Here is a 21704-nt window from a genome sequence, read left to right on the forward strand (position 1 = left end):
ACCTCGCGGCCGTTTCCCGAACTTTGCAGCCGATGGCACGGCCTTTTCGAAGGAGCTCGGATGTCGCAGGCGATTATGCCGATTTAAAGGCGCTCAAAAATGAAAAAAAAAATGTCTAGAATTGCTGCCGTGTCAAGTGGTTTCGTATAATATGTATACGACTTTTTTTTTTTTTAAATAACCAAAGTGCACATGTCATAACACGCTGCAGAAAAATCTCTAGTCACCGAACGGTGAAATTTTGTCCGCTATTCGGAGGTGTACGTTCCGAGTGATTTCACTCTATTACATGTAATACTTTTCGCGGTGTGCGAGTAGGGCGGATGGCAACTGTATTGGAAAGCTTCGTCGTCCGTTTGTCAATTATTAAAAAGAGTGTAGTTACGTCGTGAACAAACAATTTTGATCACAATGTACTGTTAAACTCAAAACGTGAATTACCCATTAGTCAACAGCATAGCTCACTCAATTATGATCATAATCCAGTTATTAATAATTCAAGTCAATAGAATTTCGAAATTATAAACTTAAAGATTTCATTATCTTATTGTTAGGTTAGTAGTAAGAGTATCTATACATATTGTCCACAATAGACCTATCTTTCACAATTGTAAAAAACATAATTACATAGGTATTTTGTATACGTCACAAATGTAATTTATTACATATCTACGTTTTAAAGAAGTTATAACAAAGAAAAATCAGTTATTCAAAGTCAAGTTTAAAAAAAAAAAATTATAAGCATATATTATATTAAAATCTGTACCTAGTACCTACTAATATTTTTTCAGGTTCTTTACATTAAGATAATATATTTTATATACTTGCAGTAGTGTTCGAGAAAACTGTTTAGCACTTCTTGTTTTTTTATTAAATATCATATTATTATAATAATATAAACAATTTCAATATTTATAGTAAAATAACATAGATATCATTAAGAAAAATAAAAATCGTTAAATTTATAATATAATATATTAATATGTATTATATTTATGTAGGATCAAATTATTAATTATATTTGTTTTGTATTTTGACTATACCATAATATGTTCATATTCGATGTGTTGTTTCGTGCGGCATGGAAAATTACACCATTAAAATTTTGTGAAGTAAGTTTTACTATTAGAGTGATTTGTCAATTAACCTATGTCCTATTATCAAAATTAAAGGTAAAAACGTAATTTGTGTTCTATCGTGGGTCTTTTACGATATTTTAACTCGACTAAAAATTAAAATATCGTAAAAACTACAATAAAAATACATATTTTGTTCTTACCATCATTGAGCTTAAGAATGAGCTAGTGAATTCACTCAATTACATACAATGCACTACACATAATTGGAAGGATTAATTGGAACATAAATTTGCTATGTCGTAAACTCATGCGGAAGTAGCACATCGGGAAATTATTCCGAACAGGTAACAAGCAACAATCAGCAGGTAATAGTCAAGAAACTACATCCCCACGAATAAGTAATAGTCAAGTAGTACATTTCCACCATATAAATAGTTAACTGCAGATATATGCAACTGTGCAATACAGTTTTTGTTTTTTACGATATCACTCGTACGAAAATAATATACCTATTGACTATTGTTTTTCAAATTTCTAGTTTTTCAAATTTTCAAATAATTTGAATAGTACATTTTTCGCACGAGCGTTATAAAACCAAAAAAAACAGCCAAACTGCGCAAGTCAGAGTAGTACTCTAATTTATTTGGTGGACATTTCGTCAACGTTTCGTCGATTCGGACAAATAATATTTATGTTTTGATTTTCACGAAACGCCTCTTTGCAATTATTATTTTCTGTGGATTTTTCGTATTCAAATCGCTGTTGTAATATTATTATTACTATTATAATTTTTTTTTTAATATTATAGCGTTTCTCGTTTCCTGGTCGACCTGGTCCCGCAACCGGTGGCGGTGGCGGCGACGTCCGAGAGCGATAACGGTCGCCGATAACGTCCGCAGAGTTCGCGCGCGCGCGCTATTATAGTGGTCCACAGGGTCGGCGATCGAACACGATGGTGCCCACCACGTGGTGTGCCGCAGCAGCGTGAGCAGCAGCACTACCGTCACCACAACAATAACCGTGTTTGGTAACGAAACGATAACGCGGGCTCGTTCGATTAGCAATAACAACAATATTATATAATAGTATTTTATAATTTTTTAATAATTTTTCTCGCCTCGGCGCGCCCACGACAATAAATTTTCGTATAACACCTCAACAACAGGACGGTCTCGCAACGAGTCGTACCTGTCGCACCTGCTAACACCGTCGTCGCGAAAAACGCGTGTCACTAGCCGCCAAACGGTATAAATTTCGGTCTTTTTCCATTCCATCGTCCACCGGCGGTCGCGGTCAAACGCGAGCTCGCGCGCGCCCGCACGAACGCACGCACGTACGGCGGCGGCGGCGGCGGCGGCGACGGGGGCAGCGGCGGCGGCGGCGTTCGGCTGCTCTACGGCGGCGGGCAACTACACCGGAGGCGACCTGCCCGCAAACCACACACAGTCCCAATGGCGCGCGGCGGCATTTGCCGGCGGCTCGGCGTCGTCGTTCTGGTGATCGTCCCATGTCTGCTGTTGCTGGTCCAAGAAACGCAACAGGCGGTAAGTAGTACGCCAAAAATAATATTACAAAATCATAATATTACGATTATAATAATAATAATAATAATAATATATATCATATATATACTTGGCTGTCACAAGCCGATAAATAATTTAATTGTCGCGTAACGCGTGTATGAAGGTATTGTATAATATTATTGTGTTAAAATATTGCCGTATATAGTAGTTATGTATTAATAATACGACGAATGGACCGCTTAATGTCGGCAAATCGCTCGTCACTGTATATTCTATTATATTGCGCCCCAGAGGCGAGCCAGGATACACGAGTCCTCTGTGTCGATACAGTGGGCTGATTCTTGATTTTGAGCCCCCCCACAGGTGAAAATAATAGGTGTCTTTTGTGCTGTTATTATTTTTGCTGTGTGCATGTGCGTATTGTAACTTTGGCGTAGGTGCGCACGTCATGATCGGAAATATTTAAAAAATGTTTATATAGGTAATATAGTATTATTTAGTACTTCATCGTTACCGTCGTTTTAGACGGTGAAAGTTCCCCCCCCACCCCAGATCACTCTTATTAATCAGGGCAGCTTGTGTATATATACCGTCTAATTATGTATAATATACGTATATGTCAGGTGGGTCGGTCGGTGTGCGATGCACGGGAGCGCAACTGCTCTAGAGCTTTATAGGCTTATAGCTATACGCAAGTAGCGACGTAACGTTTACCTATATTACGTTCAAGCACAGATTAAGGAGTGGTGGGGGAAGGGGCAGTATCCTGAAGCACATTGACTTTAGAGGCCTATCTCTAAAAAATATATTTTTAATGCTCACGTTCAAAAAAGTTTTCAAAAATAAAATTATTTTACTAGTAAATTTCGAAATAAATGTTAATAATTTTATATCGCAATAACATTATGATAAAGTTTGTAAATGAAACTGGTAGTCCTGAACTTAATATGAATTTAAGTAAAGTATTATTTGACAAAAGTAATGTGTATGATTTATTAAAATGTTTATACCAAAAATCACTGCAAGACATATTTCCAAATATTAAAATTGCACTAAGATTCTATATAACACTTTCTACTATTAATGATATATTATTCTTGGAAAATGATATTTTTCAATTGATCTGTTTTAATAAAATTTTTCAAAAATTTTCAAAAGAGAAACCAAAGTCTATATTATAAATCTTGAGTAACCAATATACAGTGTGCAGATCTTATTATATTATATTATGTTATTATTAATTTATTAGATATATAGTTTTTAATTTTTAATTTTTTTTTTTGCATATTACAAAAGTATTTACAATTATTTACTGTCATTTAAAATATGGTAACACAATTTTTTGAGTTGAAAGTTCTAGTATCCCAAATCCCAATTCCTCCATAATCCTGGTTTAATTACAGTTTTTTAAACCATTCGTCATAACGAATACATAAAATACCGTAATTTATGTCGCTCTTTTGGAATGTAATATTATCTTCCTAAGTCCTGGGCCACGTCGACAGTGGTAACATACATTTTTGAAAATGCAGACATTTTATCCGCCTCCATTCTCGGCCCCTGCTATATCAAATTCAATTTTTTTTCGTTTTAACATGGTAGACACGTAGTATTTTGTACATGATATGGTAAATAATATATATATTGCCAATGAATTGGATTTTTTTCTGGGCATGTATTGTACGATACCTTATATTATATTATAGCCTAAAACTTATCTATTTCAATTCAAGCACGCTTTTCGTCACATTTCATTTATTTTCCTTTAACTAGACGTTTCGTTGATAAAACATGTATTTATTACCTCGCATCATATTATTACTGTGTGCAGATCGAGCTCGGGAAAAAATGTATTCGGGATATACAGACTGAAACTAATCGATGTTTTTTTTTTTTTTACTATGTATAAGTCTCAAATTGACTGTCGTGTATCATTTCGAGTGCACATCATTAGGACAGATATTTTCGATATCGCATCTTTTTATTGTTTGGTATAAAAAATGTAGTTAGATCAAACTATATTCACTATCATGTGTTTCATTACTTAATAATTCAATAATTCTGTATATAACAAATACGGTCATATTCAAAAAAAAATATAAGCATTATTTATTATTAACGTTTATAAATTATAAATTTAAAAAAAAATGCTAACTAAGATTATACCTATAGAAAACATCAAGAATTTAAAATAATTGTTAACAACTTACACGTATAACCAAATAAAGTGCGATTTAGTAAATGTATTTACACATAATATGTAACGTTTATAATTTTAATTAATTGTTATCAATCAACGGCTAAAGTAATTAAGTTTATAATATGTATGTCTGTTGTATAGGTTAAAATTGTGTAACATTTATAAAATTAATTTTGTTATTAGCAAAATTAACATTGAATATATTCTTTACTAAAATATATAGTGAAACCTTGCTGTCATAGTTTGTAGCTTATATACAGTTATATTATGTTTAAAATACGTATATTTTAAAATAATTAATCTGGTTTGATATCATGACACGTCGACAAATCTACAAAATTATTGGTTTTTAATAAATATTTTATTTTTATAATGTTTATGGAATTTTATATTAATACATTTTAATTGAAAATTGTCAATAAAATGAATAAAATGCAATAAACTATTGTCTTTAAATGTTAAATTAAAACAAAATTTAATATTAAACCATTAATAATTATAGCTACTTATATTTTATATTTTATAATAATTGATAAAATAATAATGCAATATTTATTATTATACTATTCTTATTATTCTGCGATTTCTAACTAAATTAAAGCTTTGGTAATATATTCTTACAATTTACGCAAGTTTTATAATTTTCTTTTGAAAATCATGAACATTGTAAATCATACAATGTCAGTCATAGTAGTTCTTTTCTCAATTGAACATTTTTAAACTTTTTTTTATTCGATAAAATATTGTAATAAATCGAATTGTCAAAGTAGTTTTCGTTTGAAAATTCAGTAGCTTTCGTAATATTTTATAGGATAAACTGTCCGTCCGTCTTTCTATTGCTCAAGCTTACTACCCGAGCAAATGTTTTGCAACTTTTTTTTTAATATTTCTAAAATAAATATAATGTGTATTTAATTGTTTAACTCATAATATTCAATGATTCGATAACTCCGTTTCCGAAGAACCAAAAATGTCCCAAGTGGTGCGTGTTGTGTAATTCGTATGGTAATTTGTATCGTATGCGTATTAAGTGATTATTATTGAGTGTGAATATAGTGTAAAATAAATATCGGAGTGCTTCCGCCCGATTACCCATATTATGTCAATAAATGAATAAAACAAAGTTAACTTTAAAATAACTTCCTAAGACTTTCAAATTAATTGTTTTACTTAAATATGATTAACATTATACAATTCTTAATATGCAAAATGTCTAGTGGTTACTGAGTTTAATTTCAAAAAAGTAAAAAAGTAATTTACAAGTAAACTTCTTAACAAATTCAAATTTTGTGAATATCAGAATAGTTGAGTTATACTACTTCAAACAAAGTATATAATTTTTTTAAAAATATCGAACATCATATATTTATTTTAATTTGAAATGTTCGTGCCTTTACACAACTTGATGAATATATTATATTCAGATGTATTAAGTATTATATACCTGCACAATTACTTATCACAACTATATTTTCAGTATTGAAAATAGCATAAAATTGTTTGATAATATAGGTATGATGTACCTTTTGTAATTCCCTCTTAAATAGTTTTATCTTATATTGTATTCTCATTTCTAAGTAATTGTTGTTATCATTTGTACTCCAAAGTATAGCAATTTGTTTAAATTTAAATAATTATTTTTACATACAGTTATATAGGATGTTCTATAGCATAATACTTATAATAAAAAGTAATAAAATCGAATTGTTATTTTTTTAATTTTATTTTTATTATTCAAATATTTTTCGAGATACATCAAATACTAAATGTTTCTTAACTAAATAATTATAACTGCAATCAAAAAAAAATATTTTATTTTAATGTAATGTAGCTTATATATTATAATATTATATACCTAATATGTAAAACATTTTATATTCTGAAATGCGTACAGCTAATTATTAATTATTAATTTTCAAAAATAAGGTCGGATAAATAAAATATAAGAAAATTTATAGAAGAAGACAAGTACTCTTGTATAACTTGGTCGTGGTGGTCAAATTATAAAAATATAATTTACATATAAAGTACCTAGATTATAGGTAGGTACATGCAATTAAGTTTAAAATAAGTTTTTGATTTGTCATATTTTTATTATTATTTTGTACATTTTGTATTTTTATTATTTAAGGACTTCTAATTATCTAAATAAATAAGACGCAGGTACGTAGACTGTAAGTGCGTAATTAAAAATGACAAACTTCAATACATTTTTAAAATATAAAAATAAACTTAAAATTATTGATATCAGCAATGTATTATGTTGTACTTATATGCTATACAAAACATGAACAATTACTTTTATATCATGTTTGATACAATTATTTTTCAATAATAAATAATATCAAACGTGGCATGAATGAAGTATAGGAACATTAGGAACTAACTTATGTATTTGCATCAATTGAAATAAGATTGGATGTCATTGAACGGTCAGATCAAATTACAATGTTTCAAACCTCTCTTATTTTTATCACTATTATGGCGCTACTTATATTACTTAGTAATCAGATAATAATGAAAAATGATAAAGAATAAGCACTATTGATATAAGTTGTAAGTGTATAAAAATTGTGCTGCATCATAAAAAAAAAAAGTTCACGGCTTTACTGAATAACAGTATATGACGTAAACGTACGCTAATATATTTCTAGCTTAAAATCTTTATGGTGCTATTTCAATAGATAAATGATATAAAGAATTTATTTAAATTACAATATTTTTATCAAGCGAATCGAAATTATTAATATATTTTTTTTTTTTTTACTGCGATATTAATATGCTGATCAATATTGATTATTGCGCAATCGAATAAATTAAGTCACATTTAATAATTATAAAACTCTTTGTTTAAATATTACATATACCTTTTTATGATAACACAACAATATAAGTATTGTTTAGCTTACTATAATTAAAATTAAATTAAAACTTTTAAAATTATATCTTATAAATGTGTGCTATATTCTTGTATTGAGTAATATATTGAAATTATTAGATGAAAATAATTTATTTAAAATGAGTTATCTTTTATGTACCTATTGATTAACTAATATTATTAATTTTATAATTATTTATATTCTCAGAAATAATTTTCAAAGCAATTTAATACTAAAAATATTTATAGATCGAATCACTACCTCTTGTTTTCTAAATTTGATATATTAAATATTATATTGAAATTTAAAACTAAATTAAGTTTCTAGTAATTTTATTATGAAAATATTGTGATAAAGACATCAAAAATAATTTTAATTAAACTGAGCTTCATTTTAAATAGGTTTACAGATGTATTAATATATTATTAACTAAGATTAAATATGTAATTAATTATTAAATATAAGCTATTGGCCCACATATTGGTTTAATACATAATTAAAAAACGTACGTTTTATTAATAATTTAAAAATAAAATATTATTCCATTATTTTATTCATATTTATACTTGATAACAACTTAGATATTCCACAAGCAAATTTCGAAAAATATGATGAGCATACATTTTTGCAATTGAAAACAATATAGTACATATATTTATTTGTAAATGGAAATTAAAAATGGATTCATTTTTTTTTAGCTTTAATAACAATTTAAAAATAATTGATTGAATATTTGTTTTCCTACTTATTTATCTAACACAATAAAGTTATATTTATGTACACATATTACTTTATTAAGTAAGTCTTGTAGTCTTGTAGTCATGGTTAACAAATATATATATATATATATATATATATGACAAGATATACCTAAACGACTTGATTATCGGTTTAGTAATACTAATCTACTTGATTGTGTTATGCTGATTGACAACAACAAGGTGGTGGTGATAAAATCAGTATCCTCACTGAAAAATTCGATAGATGGTTTCGGAATCTAAGAATTTTCTCTCAACGGCATCGATGAAATCATGTTTTATGTTTAATGAACTTAACAAGAAGTGAATATTGGAGTGTCCTATTTAACAATTAAAAACCTGTGTGATGTTTTTTGTTGTCTGTTATCTTGTAATTGTTACTTCAAACTTTTGAACAATTCAAAAGATTAGGGGCAAAGTTGATAGTATCATATAAGTGCACATTTATTTTCCATACGAGTTAGTATATTTCAGAGTGTGACGATTTGAAAAAGGGACGATTGCCACTTGTAATGATATAATGGTATATTTATCAGCCTGATGGTTATGTTCGTTCATATAATGGCCGAGAAAATAGAATATTTTAATCTTTGAGTTATTATTTTGTAGATTTAATAGATAAATTTAAATTTGTAAATATTTTTATAAAATTTGTTACTATATAATTAACTTATTAATTGTATAAATCTCAGTTATAATAGTACAGACTGTGAAATGGACATTTAAATAACTCTATTTATAAGAGTACATACAAGCCATATTATGCAAAATACATAAATTTGCTATCTTTAATACTTTAGTAGTTTAACCATATTTTGTGGAATATTGGGAAATTAATTACCGCATCAAAAATGAAAAAATGAATAGTTTTTTTACTGTAATTTAATGCTTATCCAAAAACATCCAAACCAAAAAAAGTTCAATTTTGAACATACAGCCACTCTTATTCAAAGTATTATTTGAAAGAAATTGTGCTTGGAGATACTTAGAAGTCAAATTAAATATTGAATATTTTTGTTCTTTATATTAATAGTAAATTAACAATTTTGAAAACTTTTAGTAATATTTGCAATAAGCTTTAATAACAATTTAAAAATAATTGATTGAATATTTGTTTTCCTACTTATTTATCTAACACAATAAAGTTATATTTATGTACACGTATTACTATATTAAGTAAGTCTTGTAGGTAGAATATTAATAATAGATATTTATTACCTACTGGTCAATTAAGACTTATTTTTAACTACCAGTTCAATTCAAGATGGAGTATATATTTTTTTAATGACCGTCATTGAATTTAAGTATAAATTGTACAGTCTATTATTTGTTATGTTTTCAACGAATATATTTTATCATACGTATCATAACGTTAAAATATTAAAAATCACCGTTTTAATATTATTATCATTTTATGTAATAGTATTGTCGAAATGAACTGGAAGTCCGTTATCCGGTCAATTGAATAATATGAATAATATTTGTCGGCCTAATTTAAATATAACGATAATTATTGTGTTATACATTTATCAATTTGCGGTAGTTGTGTTACTGCAGATAAGACGGCGATTTATATAACATGAATCAATAATGAACGCTTGCCTAGTATGTAATATAATAAATACATACACACACACACGCAATGTATATACATATAAAGATAATAATATTATATTCGGGGAAACTATTCGTTTCCTGTGTACCACTATCATAAAAAAACATCATTAATGGCCATTTTACTATCAAATATTAATTATTATACCTACACGTGCATAATAATTTCGTGTACATAACGATAGTTGGCCTTATTTTTGATTTCTATTATATTATTAATACTATTATTATTTAACGTTTTAATTCATGATCTAATTATTCATTTTTTTATTTGTCTATTAGCATTATTATATTCATTACATTGCATTTTTTTCTACTAAACATTCATAAAAAAGCAAATTAATTTTTTTGCGATTGATACAAATTTAATCAACGAAACATTTTAATAATGACCGGTAGGTATACGGTCTAAAGTATTTTTATTTGGCTTATTATAATATATATATATATATCATGTTTGATATATATTATTACGACGTTTATTTGCAATTGGTTAATTTTTTTTATGTTCATATTTTGATAAATCGTGATATCGAAGGTTAAACACCGCATTTGGAATCATTGCCTACCAATACTTACAATTAATAATAATTATCAAACTACATCACTTGTTATAAATACAATACATGACCTGTTACATTTTGAGTATGTATACGATGATCGATGATTTTATTTAAATTGTAAATTTATTATTTCACATTTATTGACTTGTATTTTATATTTTTATTTTATAATTAATTATTGTATTTATAAATACATGATTTTCAAAATAGATAAAAATCATATATAGGTATAGTGATATCTGTAAACTATATGCCAATGAAACATTTTATTTTTTAAGTTACGACTAGGAATAAACACTTCAAATGTGAGATAAACTCATACCAGTTGCAGACTGGGACTATAATAAATGAGCTTCGGGAAACTAGCATAAATGATCTAAGTACTCCAGCAATTTTTATGATAATTATGACTGCATCTGAATGGGTTTCCATACCTGAAAATTGACATCCGAATTGGTTCCCAACATCAGAATGTTCAACACATATCCGAATTAGTTCCCGATAAACACTTTCTAAAAAGGCGAAATACAATAATCAAATAATATTTATAATAATAACAGCAAGTTCAACATTTTATTCTATTCCGCACAATCAAATATCTTTCAATTCAATGATGTATTAAAATAACTTCAAATTGAAACATATGTAAAATTGCGAAGTACTACAAAATCTTAAATCTAAAAATAAGGAAATAATATTTCCAATAAATAAAACAAAAATGGACAAATATAAAAATAATTAAATAAATAGAATGGGGTTTATAGAAAATGTTTGTTATAAATCTTTACCTCAATAATACACAATACTTATAAAAAAAAAAGAAATGGACGAATTAAAACGATATTATGTTTATTATTATTTATTTTATATTTTTAATTAAAAAAAATACATTATCATCATTATATTATTTATGATTACTACTTACTATCTATTATGACAAAAAATTATAAAAAAATTTAAGTGGTAAAGTATCATAATTTTTAACCATAACTGCATAATACTATATGAACAGTCGTAAGTGGCTAAGCCTGTATAAAATGGAAAAAAAAATTGAAATTGCTTTGACCGGGGAACCAATTAGGATACACCCTTTTATAGCAAACACGGAACCAATTCTGACATTTCGGAACCAATTCGGATACACCGATGTAATGTGAAGCTACATTAAAAATAAAGTTATATTTATTGGAGTGACTTTAATTTGAATTTTAAAATTTTAACTTAAATTTTTTGTACAAACAAAAGAGTAAAAAAAAGTACCAATGCATAGAATTATTTAAAGTTGTTCATACTAAATTGCATACAAAATGTTGACCCCAATTTTCATCTGTTTAGGTGATAATATTGGCACATCTATTCCTTAGTCCTATCCTGTAAATTATCTATAAGAACCATATATGTGAATGTAAAATTTGAAAAACAGTGATATATAATATTATATTCACGTCATTTATAGATATTCTATTAAATACGTTTTGATATTTGTATAGCTCAAAAAAAGAGATTTTCCAAAAATAAAAAGCATCCAAAGCCGAACAAAATACGTATTGAAATAAGTGTAATAATTTTATTTGCACACGTTTTCTCGATAAAAACACGAATAGAAACTCTAAGTGGATAACAATTTACTGTACCGTTTATAAAATATTTCAGCTTTTTTTAAAAATAATTTGTAACAAATAATAAATGAAAACAAATTTTAAGAAGTACTTTACATTGCGTGTGAAATACTTAATAAAATAGTGAACATTTAAAATTCTATAGTCAGTTTGTATTTTACATGTTTTTATAGAGATCAATAAGTGAACAAAAGTAATATATTTTTATATTATATTATATTATAATTTTTTAACAATTTTAATCTAATCGTATGTATAGATATTATAACACTTTTATTTTGAATAAAAAAAAATTACTATAAACATAATTAACTGAAATAATCTTTAAAAAAAAAAAAACTATAAAAATGTATATATATTTTCAAAATTAAAATTAAATCCTAGTTGAATGTATTGCTACTTGTCTTGTTAAAGGCGTGTTAGAGTAAAAACATTTTTTTATGACAATTATTGCCGTTAACACATTTCTAAAAATCTTATTTTTGCAGCCACGAGAGTCACTTATATAATAAATAATATTTTGGCTACACATTTTTGACAATCCCGTAAATATAAAAAAAATATTGATCGTAATCTATCTTAGAAAATTATTAAATTACACGCTTAATAATAAATAACATAATACCTATATAATAACTGTTTAAATTTTAGCATGGAAAAAAATGATCGACATTTTTTTTTAAATTATAAATTGCTTAAATATAGGATTTAAAACTATTATTTCATATTTATTGGTTAATATTTTTATTTATGATTCTTTATACTTGCAGGTTTCCATTATTTTTTTAATTTTTAAGTCTTCTTTTTCAAAATATTATGTGTCAGCTAATCTATCAGACACTCAAGAAAACAAATGAGAAATCATAAAATTTGTTTTCTTAAGCACTAAATATATCAAATAAAAAAATAAAATGACTGATATATACTCAAAAACATATGGCGGTTTTCACGTTCTAGAGAAATATTATAATCGAAAAAAATAAAACACAATTTACAGATGATTTATAATTATTGCATTTTTGAGTCATTAAAAATTGGATAAAATAACCATTTTTCTATATTCTAAATTTTGTGTAATACATTTTTAATAAATTTGACAAATATATTGTATTACTTATAAATCATACTCAAATAAATATTTAAAATCAATTTTGTTTAAACTTTTTTTATGTAAATATAATAAAAATATATCTTGTTTAGTTATAATATGGCAATTAGTTATCTGCTAGGTAGAGTAAGAGTAATACCTATTGTTCCAAGTATTTATGCATAATTTTTTTTTTATAGTTTAAAAATGAACGGTCAATGGAAGATAGAGTTTGTTTAGTACAAATTGTTAGAGTTCGACAAACATTTTTATTTTTAGTATGATATCTAAATCTTGTTCAATAATCCACAAAACATTAAAAAGTCAAATTATATGCATTAAGTTCAGTAATATAATCAACATTATTAATATAATAATGCTTATTGTTAATTAATATTTTTTCTTTAACGTAAACAAAAAATTGTAATTGGCAAACACCTAATAGTTATTTACCGGAAACTTGAAATCATTTTATTATTAATTAGATTCGCTATGGAGGCCATTTTTTTATGTTGTGATCAGCGAACACGTGTTTAAAGGTCTAGTATATTTCTAGTAGTTTGACCTATGCTATTGTGCAAAAAAAAAATATGCACGTAATTCAATTTATATAAAACAATGTTTAAAACAAAACTATAATTATCTACATTCTACAGGTCCATTGAGAATATTATTTATAATTGAATATATTTTTTTTTATATATATATAATTAATGCATTTAAATTTTGATATAAAAGTGTTGATATTTTATTTATTTTAATATTATATGCCTTTATGTACCCTTGTCCCTTATAGATTCTGTTAAAATACGAACATGTACTAGCTCTATTTATCTGACCTATTTAAAATTATTGTTTTTATTATATTATGTTACTTTATTAAGTTATTTAAACTATTAAGACATAAAGTTCAGTGTTAGGCAAGAACTTGAAAAGGGTGTAAAAGTTAGGTACGTATTATTAATTTTTATCACCAATATCAAATTAACGTAAAATATATCGTTGTTATTCTACGCAATGACTTTTGAACTACCATTACTATAATAAAATTATATTGTACAATTAAAATATCAATGCAAATAATATAATGAAATGTACTCCTTGTCTCCTTGCATAATGTTTAATAACCAATAATGTGCATAATGTAATCTAATATTAATCATAATGTACTTGTAATTGTACAAGGTAAATTCAATTCTATTCAAGAATATTTTAAAACCAGATACCTAATAATAAAAAACTAATAATTTTCAAAAGGTACCTCTACCCATTATTTTAACTATAATATATTGGCATTGCTAATAATTAGTATATCTATCAATTGTTTACACCGTCTCAAGTTTTAAACACATTAAAAAACGTTATATGGGTATTATAAATAATTTGTAATTTTTAAATTTAATCAAAATGATTATATTTACTAAAAGTTGTGGATAGCTTTATTCTTATATATGCGATTGAAAATCAAACAAAGTTCAGTAAATAATTATTGTAGTTAAAGTTGTAATTATAGAATTATTAGAAAAGCTAAAAATTATAAATATATGTGAGTACCTATCTACGATCTATCTCCTATATATTTAAAGATATAATGAATTATCATATTTTATATTTTATATACAATTATACTATAATAACCATTGCAATATATTTGTTTAAAATTTTGTTCCGTTGTTGATTAAGCAATAGTTAAAATTTATCGATATTTATTTGGCAATCCGGTTATATTCAATACTTATATACATACGAATAAACACACCTTCATTGTTTTCGTAAATTTTTTTCTATCTATTAAAAGATAATATTATATTAGATTTAACACCACTAATTGGCTATAATCATAGTTGAATTAACAAAAATTACATCATAATATAAGTATGTGACCCAAATTCTCAAAAAACGGAACATTATCTAAGAAATAATTAATACTATAGAAATCTATAACATCAATATTATAAACTTGTAATAGGTATCGAACATCAATAATTAATCATTTTAAAATATTACCTTATGATTCAAAACAACAAAATTATTAATTGTTTTCAGCTATTAGTTATTATTACATTTCAAAAATAATTTCAAATAGAATAAAATAAATTATAAACTGTTTGCTTAGATTTTTAAAACTGTGGTAAATCTTTCGATATTATTTTTTTAAATTTAAATAAAACACACATATTAAGCATATTAAACATATTATTATACACATTAGTTAAATTTTAAATCTAAAACCACAGTATTTTTAAAAAAAAATCCGGTAATAATAAAACAACTATTGATATTTCTTTAAATAAGTATATACTATAACAATTTTGGTTTTTTTTTTCATAAAACAAGTCAGTGAGAATAATTCATATTCCGAATTTGAAGATTAAGCTAAATCAAAGTTGTAAAAAACTGTTACACATTTCAACTAATTTTTAAATGCAATTTTTATATTTACCTTTAGTTTATAAAAATGTATAGTTATTCATTTTATTATTTATCTACAATATAATTTTTTAAGTAAGTAAATGCAATTTATTTGTTTTTAGAGTGTATAATACCTATTTCGAAGTTAGTACCTATTAGTATTTTAGAAATATAGTTTGCTAAGAAGAATTCTTTTTTTTATTATATAACTATTAAGATTCACTTTCATTAGTAATAAAAAACTAATATAAACAATACGAACAAGTTTATAATTCTCGTCAAGTACTATTACTCCGGTCGATATAAATTTACCATTAGTTTTTAATTGATTACAAAAATAAATAATTATATATCTAAAATCTATCTATGTATCTTAAACTCATTATGTGAAATTCGTGTAAGACTAATACTTACATTTTTTACACATAAATACATAATAGTCATGAAAATGTTATCATACCTTAAATGTATAAATTAATTGTATGTAATGTTATAGTCGTATAGAAAAGTTTATTGGTAAACAATATTATGTTTTAATCATCAAATTTTAAATAAATACCTACTTGGAATTTATCGCAAATATATCGCAATTAATGGATGGTACAAAATATACTTTATTTATTTATTTTTTGTAGCACAATAATCGTGAAAATTAAATTTTTATAAATTACACATACTCGATACTTTAAAATGAATTGAACATCCTTGGCACGTGGATATGAATCGGAAGTACTTACGTATGGTTATTTGAAAAGGACCTTAACAACAGTTGGATTATCATCCGGAAATCCTAGTAGCGTAGGCTGCGATTGCCTTTATTTCACAACGGGTGTTGTCAACTAATTTTATTGAATCGGTACATTAAGAAATTTATAATCTTATCGTTTGAAACTAGTGACCGGATGTCCGCGAGATACTAGTCATTCATATATTATATCCTATCCTGTTTTGAAAAAACGTTTAATGCTATATTTTTTTTTCAGTGTTGATTACAATTTTGATATGAACAATACTATCATAATGACGATTTTTGATCATAATGTATTAAAATATGATAAATTGTATTACCTAACTAAATTTAAACACTATTTAAAAATCCGTATTCAAATAGTATTTAAAAAAAATATTTATGGTAAATAAAATATGACAATAATAGCATAGGAAAATGTATTATTTGTATACCTTTATGATACTGATACAGTTCAATTATCTTTTAAGGTATGAATTTGCGTTTTCGCAATAACTCTCATTAATTTTGCATATATCGTAATCTTAAAAAGTAACTTTATTGTTCATACACTATAAATAATTAATTAATTTCAATAATAATAATATTATATACGAACTAAGCCCTTTGAACAGATATTTACATGTTATAAAACTATGACAGTTAATAAATACTATTACACAGTATACGAGGTGATTATTGTTCACTGTACACTCATATCTCGAAAAGTATTGACTTTTTTTGACAAAATTTAAATAAGTACATACTTTTCTAGAATAGTATAAAACCTTTTTTTCCCAACATTTATACTGCGGGGTAAGCCACTATCAACATTTGATTTTCAAATAACAACCTTTACTAATTATACGATATCATTATTCATAACTGCACTCCATTGGACCATAATCATTTGTGTCGCTGAACCAATTTTATGTTGTTGGGCTTAACTGACATTACAATGAATTGACTTATTATTAAAATTAAAGATAATCTATGTTTGAACGTTGTTCATTTACGATATTTATGAATAGGTATGTAAAATATTATAATATAAAAATATTGATAACATAATGTATAAACATAGAAAATGTTCTTAAACTTAAGTTTGATAATAGGAAAATTTTCTCTAGTAACAGCTAAGAATACAAAATTGGTTTTGTTAAAAACAAATTACCATCTATATTGCTATATTACTCGTATATCTAATATTGCATCTTTGTAAGAATAAGTCAGAGACAAAATTGTTATGTTATCCAAATTTGGCGTCCTCTTAAGAGGACGTAGTACCCGCACGTGTTGTCTCCGTCTTACACACGTACGACATGGCAATTTTTCGTTCACAATTTTCAATATTGTGCTGTTTTAAAGGTAAGATAATTATCCAAGGCGTACGTAGCCTTTTATTTATATTGTTATTTTTTAGTAAGTTATGATCATTTTAAAATGTACAGTTTCAAAAAGATCATAACTTACTTTAAAATAATAATATCAATAAAAGGCTACTTGGGGCCCTGAATAATTATCTTACATCTAAATTTTATAATAGGACAGTTCACTCTAATATCAAAACTAACAGCACAATATTGAAAATGATGAACGAGAATTTGCTATGTCGCACGTGTCTAAGACGGAGACAGTACATGCGGGTTCTACGTCCTCTTAAAAATATTTTAAAACTGAAATAAACACTATAGTAGTATAGTCAAACAATATATTTTTAGTATAATCCTAATCTTATAATATAAAACGCTAATATATAATATTTATATAAATATGTTTATTTTATAAATAATGCTAGTATCATGTTTTTTTCGTTAAAACGTATAATACTTACAACACGTCGACCCTTACGTATTATAATCTATAGTCATTTCATAAATTATGATGTTATTATTATTATTATATTATAATTAAGTAATGTCAAATGTTTAGGAATATTTCATTTTATGTGTTATGAACAAATATAAATCCATTTTTGAATGGCCTTAGTATACTTTAAAAACTAAACTAAGATAATAGATTATAATAAACTAAAAGTTCTATTCAACAAACGTTAATTTGAAATGTATGATTATTTTGTATAGGCTTGTAGAGGATGCACTAATCCATTTAAATGCGACTGTAAAGGAATTGTCGGAGAACCTGGTGACAAAGGTATTTTTGGACAACAAGGTTCAGAAGGTCCTCCAGGAGAAACAGGTTTGATATTAAAATAATAGTTATTATTATAATTTAGTGTTTTATGTGTATTTATTTAATTTAATAATATTTTCATTTCGTATTTAAAAATCATAACTAAGCCAATAAGGAAGAAAAAAAAATATATTTATGATATAAGGTAGTACCATCACACATTTATAAATATAATATTAAAATTATGACATTTGAAATTTTCTATTACACTTAAGGAAAATATTTTAAAATACTCATTTCTTGGATTTTTTTTTTTGTCTCTTTAAAGAATATTATGCTGTGGTAATAAAAACGCTTTATTTTTGTTTCAAATGGGAACCAACCCTTTATTAATGTTATTTTTTAACTGTTCAACAGATCACCTTTTTTAAATTTTTATGTAAGTGGTATGCGAGTTATTCAAATTTGTGTACTAAGTGTTATAGGAACGCTATATGATTAGAAGATATTATAATCGGAATCTATTATATTATAGTGTTTTTTTATATCACAATTTATTGGTTTTAAGTAATTTTAACAACAGATTGACACGAATAACATGATTGTATAATACTTTATTTTCATTAAAAAAATTATACTATTTTATCAAAATTAAGACTGTTCGTGTTTGAAGCTCACTATTTTCACATAAAAACTGTTGATTAGGTTATGTTATTTGCTCGATTTTAGTAATCATAAATAATATACTATTCACTTCAAATACTCGAAAGTACCTCACACTGGTTCTACACGAAGAGACAAAAGAATTAAATTAAACAAATAATTTTAAAAAGAAAATAGTCTGTTATTATCTACTAGTTGAGTTTTTTTTTAATTATATTTTTAATATAGTGACCCGGCGTTGTGCTCAAAAAGTTTTTATCTTATGCATACTAGTCTTGATCATTAATGTGTATTTTTTTTTAATATTTAATATTGTTTTAATATTTTTTTAGTAAAGAAAAATATGTTTATAATTTTTAATTATCATTAATTTAATCATATATCTACAATAATTAATAATCAACTTTTCGTTTATATTTCAGGTCAGGATGGTCCACCAGGGTCAAAAGGAGAAAAAGGATCGTTCGGTGAACGAGGAGATCCCGGTTTAAAAGGATATCGAGTATGTACATATTATTCAAATAATATAACATACCTATGTAGTTATACTTTAAAATATATTAAACAATTTATTTTTTTTTCAAAATCACAAAAATTATAATAAGCCAGATGAATGGTTCAACCACTTGAATCCGAATAAAAATTTAAAAAAATTTAAAAAAATACACTAAATGTTTTCAGCAGTTTTTGAAAGACATTATAATATGTTACATGTTTTACGATCAAAATAGAAAATTTAAAAGATACAAAAAGATTTAAGTTGTATTTTAGTTTTTTAAAAACTTCATTTTTTTTAAATATAATATTATTATGTTGATGTTCAATTTAAAATTTATTTCTAACACTTTTTCAGGGTGAAAATGGTTTACCTGGTTCACAAGGAATTGACGGTGATAAAGTAAGGAACAATTAAGTATCTTATAAATTCAATTTTATATATTATCGCTGGAAAAATTAATGTTTTATTTCTCCAGAATATTAATATCTTACAATAATAGTAAGAATATCATGTATTAAACTTCACTGTTTTAGGGATATCTAGGTGTAATTGGACCACCAGGATTGAAAGGATTAGAAGGATGTAATGGAACGGATGGTAATGACGGACTTTCAGGCGAAGATGGAGTTCCCGGTGAAAGAGGTTTAACAGGACTCGATGGTCTACAGGTGCGTATTATAATTAGTTAATAGTTAAAATCTGTAAAAAAAAATCGTTATAAAAGCTAATAATTAAAAACTGGGGAAGTCATTCTGACAAATAATTGTTGTCAAATGTATATTGTCATTATAATGGATGTGTTAAATTGTAATCCAATGTTATATATAAGAAAATTTGGGAGTTAATATTCGAACTTCAAACAATAATGCAATCATGCCCACGTATTTTCTAAATTTTTAAATAAGAAAAATTTATGTGTGATATTTTATCAAATATTTAAGCTTTAATATTATTATTAATAGGTACAAAAAAAAGTACAAAAATTCGAATGCATATAAATAGTTTAAAATTTGTTCGACTATTATAGAAATTGTACGATCATGATGCATAGACAATTATAGTTAAAGTTATATAGTGTAATATATCAAGATTCAACGTATATTAATTGTTTTTGATTAACAACAAAATAACAAAAATCATTTGACGAGAAATTATTAGATTATTTCACATAGTACTTTACAATTTATAAACTTCAATCACTTATAAAAAAAATCCAAAGACTTACGATGAATTACTTTTTTCCATTTTCATCAAGAAAAAAAACATATAAGGAACGTGTATTTATATATTTAATTTTTAGTTGTTATAATTAAAAATTAAATTTATTTTAAAGTTTAAACCTCAAAATTATTTAGGTATTTTTGATGAATTTAAATGTATTCATATTGTTAAATGGTATTTTCAATAAGTAATAGTAATAGTAATATAAAAAATGCAATGTTTTCGGGAAAAATTTAATCAACTGTGATACCTGCTAAAGTTAAAATAAATTACTTTATTAGCTATATAAAAAATATAAGCTGAAAAACAAATTCAATTGATTCGTGAATAATTTCTTTAAACAAAAGAACGCTAACTCCACATAGGTTATTTCCGTCTTACAAAATATATACAACATAACACATTTTTGTTTAGTGTAATACTTATTTTTATGTTGTTGGATTTAATATTAATGTGAATATTATAAATGTAAAAGGTGAGAACATTATCTGTGCTTACAAGCACGTTATACCCGCTGTGGTGTCTGTCTTACTAACGTACATTATAGCAAATATGCGTTCAGCAGAACAAATGTTGCAACTTTAATATTAGAGTATATTTACCTATTATCAAATTTAGAGGTAAGAATATTATCTGGAAAATGTGTAATGCTTTTGTTGATATTATAATTTTAAAGTGAGTTATAGCTATGTAAAATACTACAACTTTAAGATATTTATAACTCACT

General features: G+C 25.4%; 1 protein-coding gene across 1 annotated transcript in view; it reads left to right on the top strand.

Annotated features, from left to right (window-relative positions):
• The first annotated feature begins 2017 nt into the window (after positions 1 to 2017).
• LOC132923740 (collagen alpha-1(IV) chain-like) overlaps positions 2018 to 21704 on the top strand; it is a 41896-nt gene continuing 22209 nt past the window's right edge. Inside the window, exons 1-5 of the mRNA XM_060987696.1 lie at positions 2018 to 2623; positions 18546 to 18660; positions 19680 to 19759; positions 20111 to 20155; positions 20290 to 20424. Of these exons, the coding sequence (XP_060843679.1) occupies positions 2531 to 2623; positions 18546 to 18660; positions 19680 to 19759; positions 20111 to 20155; positions 20290 to 20424 (468 nt within the window). The 5' untranslated portion in view covers positions 2018 to 2530. The remainder of the gene's footprint in view (positions 2624 to 18545; positions 18661 to 19679; positions 19760 to 20110; positions 20156 to 20289; positions 20425 to 21704) is intronic.

This window comes from Rhopalosiphum padi, chromosome 3, assembly GCF_020882245.1.
Source record: "Rhopalosiphum padi isolate XX-2018 chromosome 3, ASM2088224v1, whole genome shotgun sequence".
Classification (NCBI taxonomy): Eukaryota; Metazoa; Arthropoda; class Insecta; order Hemiptera; family Aphididae; genus Rhopalosiphum; species Rhopalosiphum padi.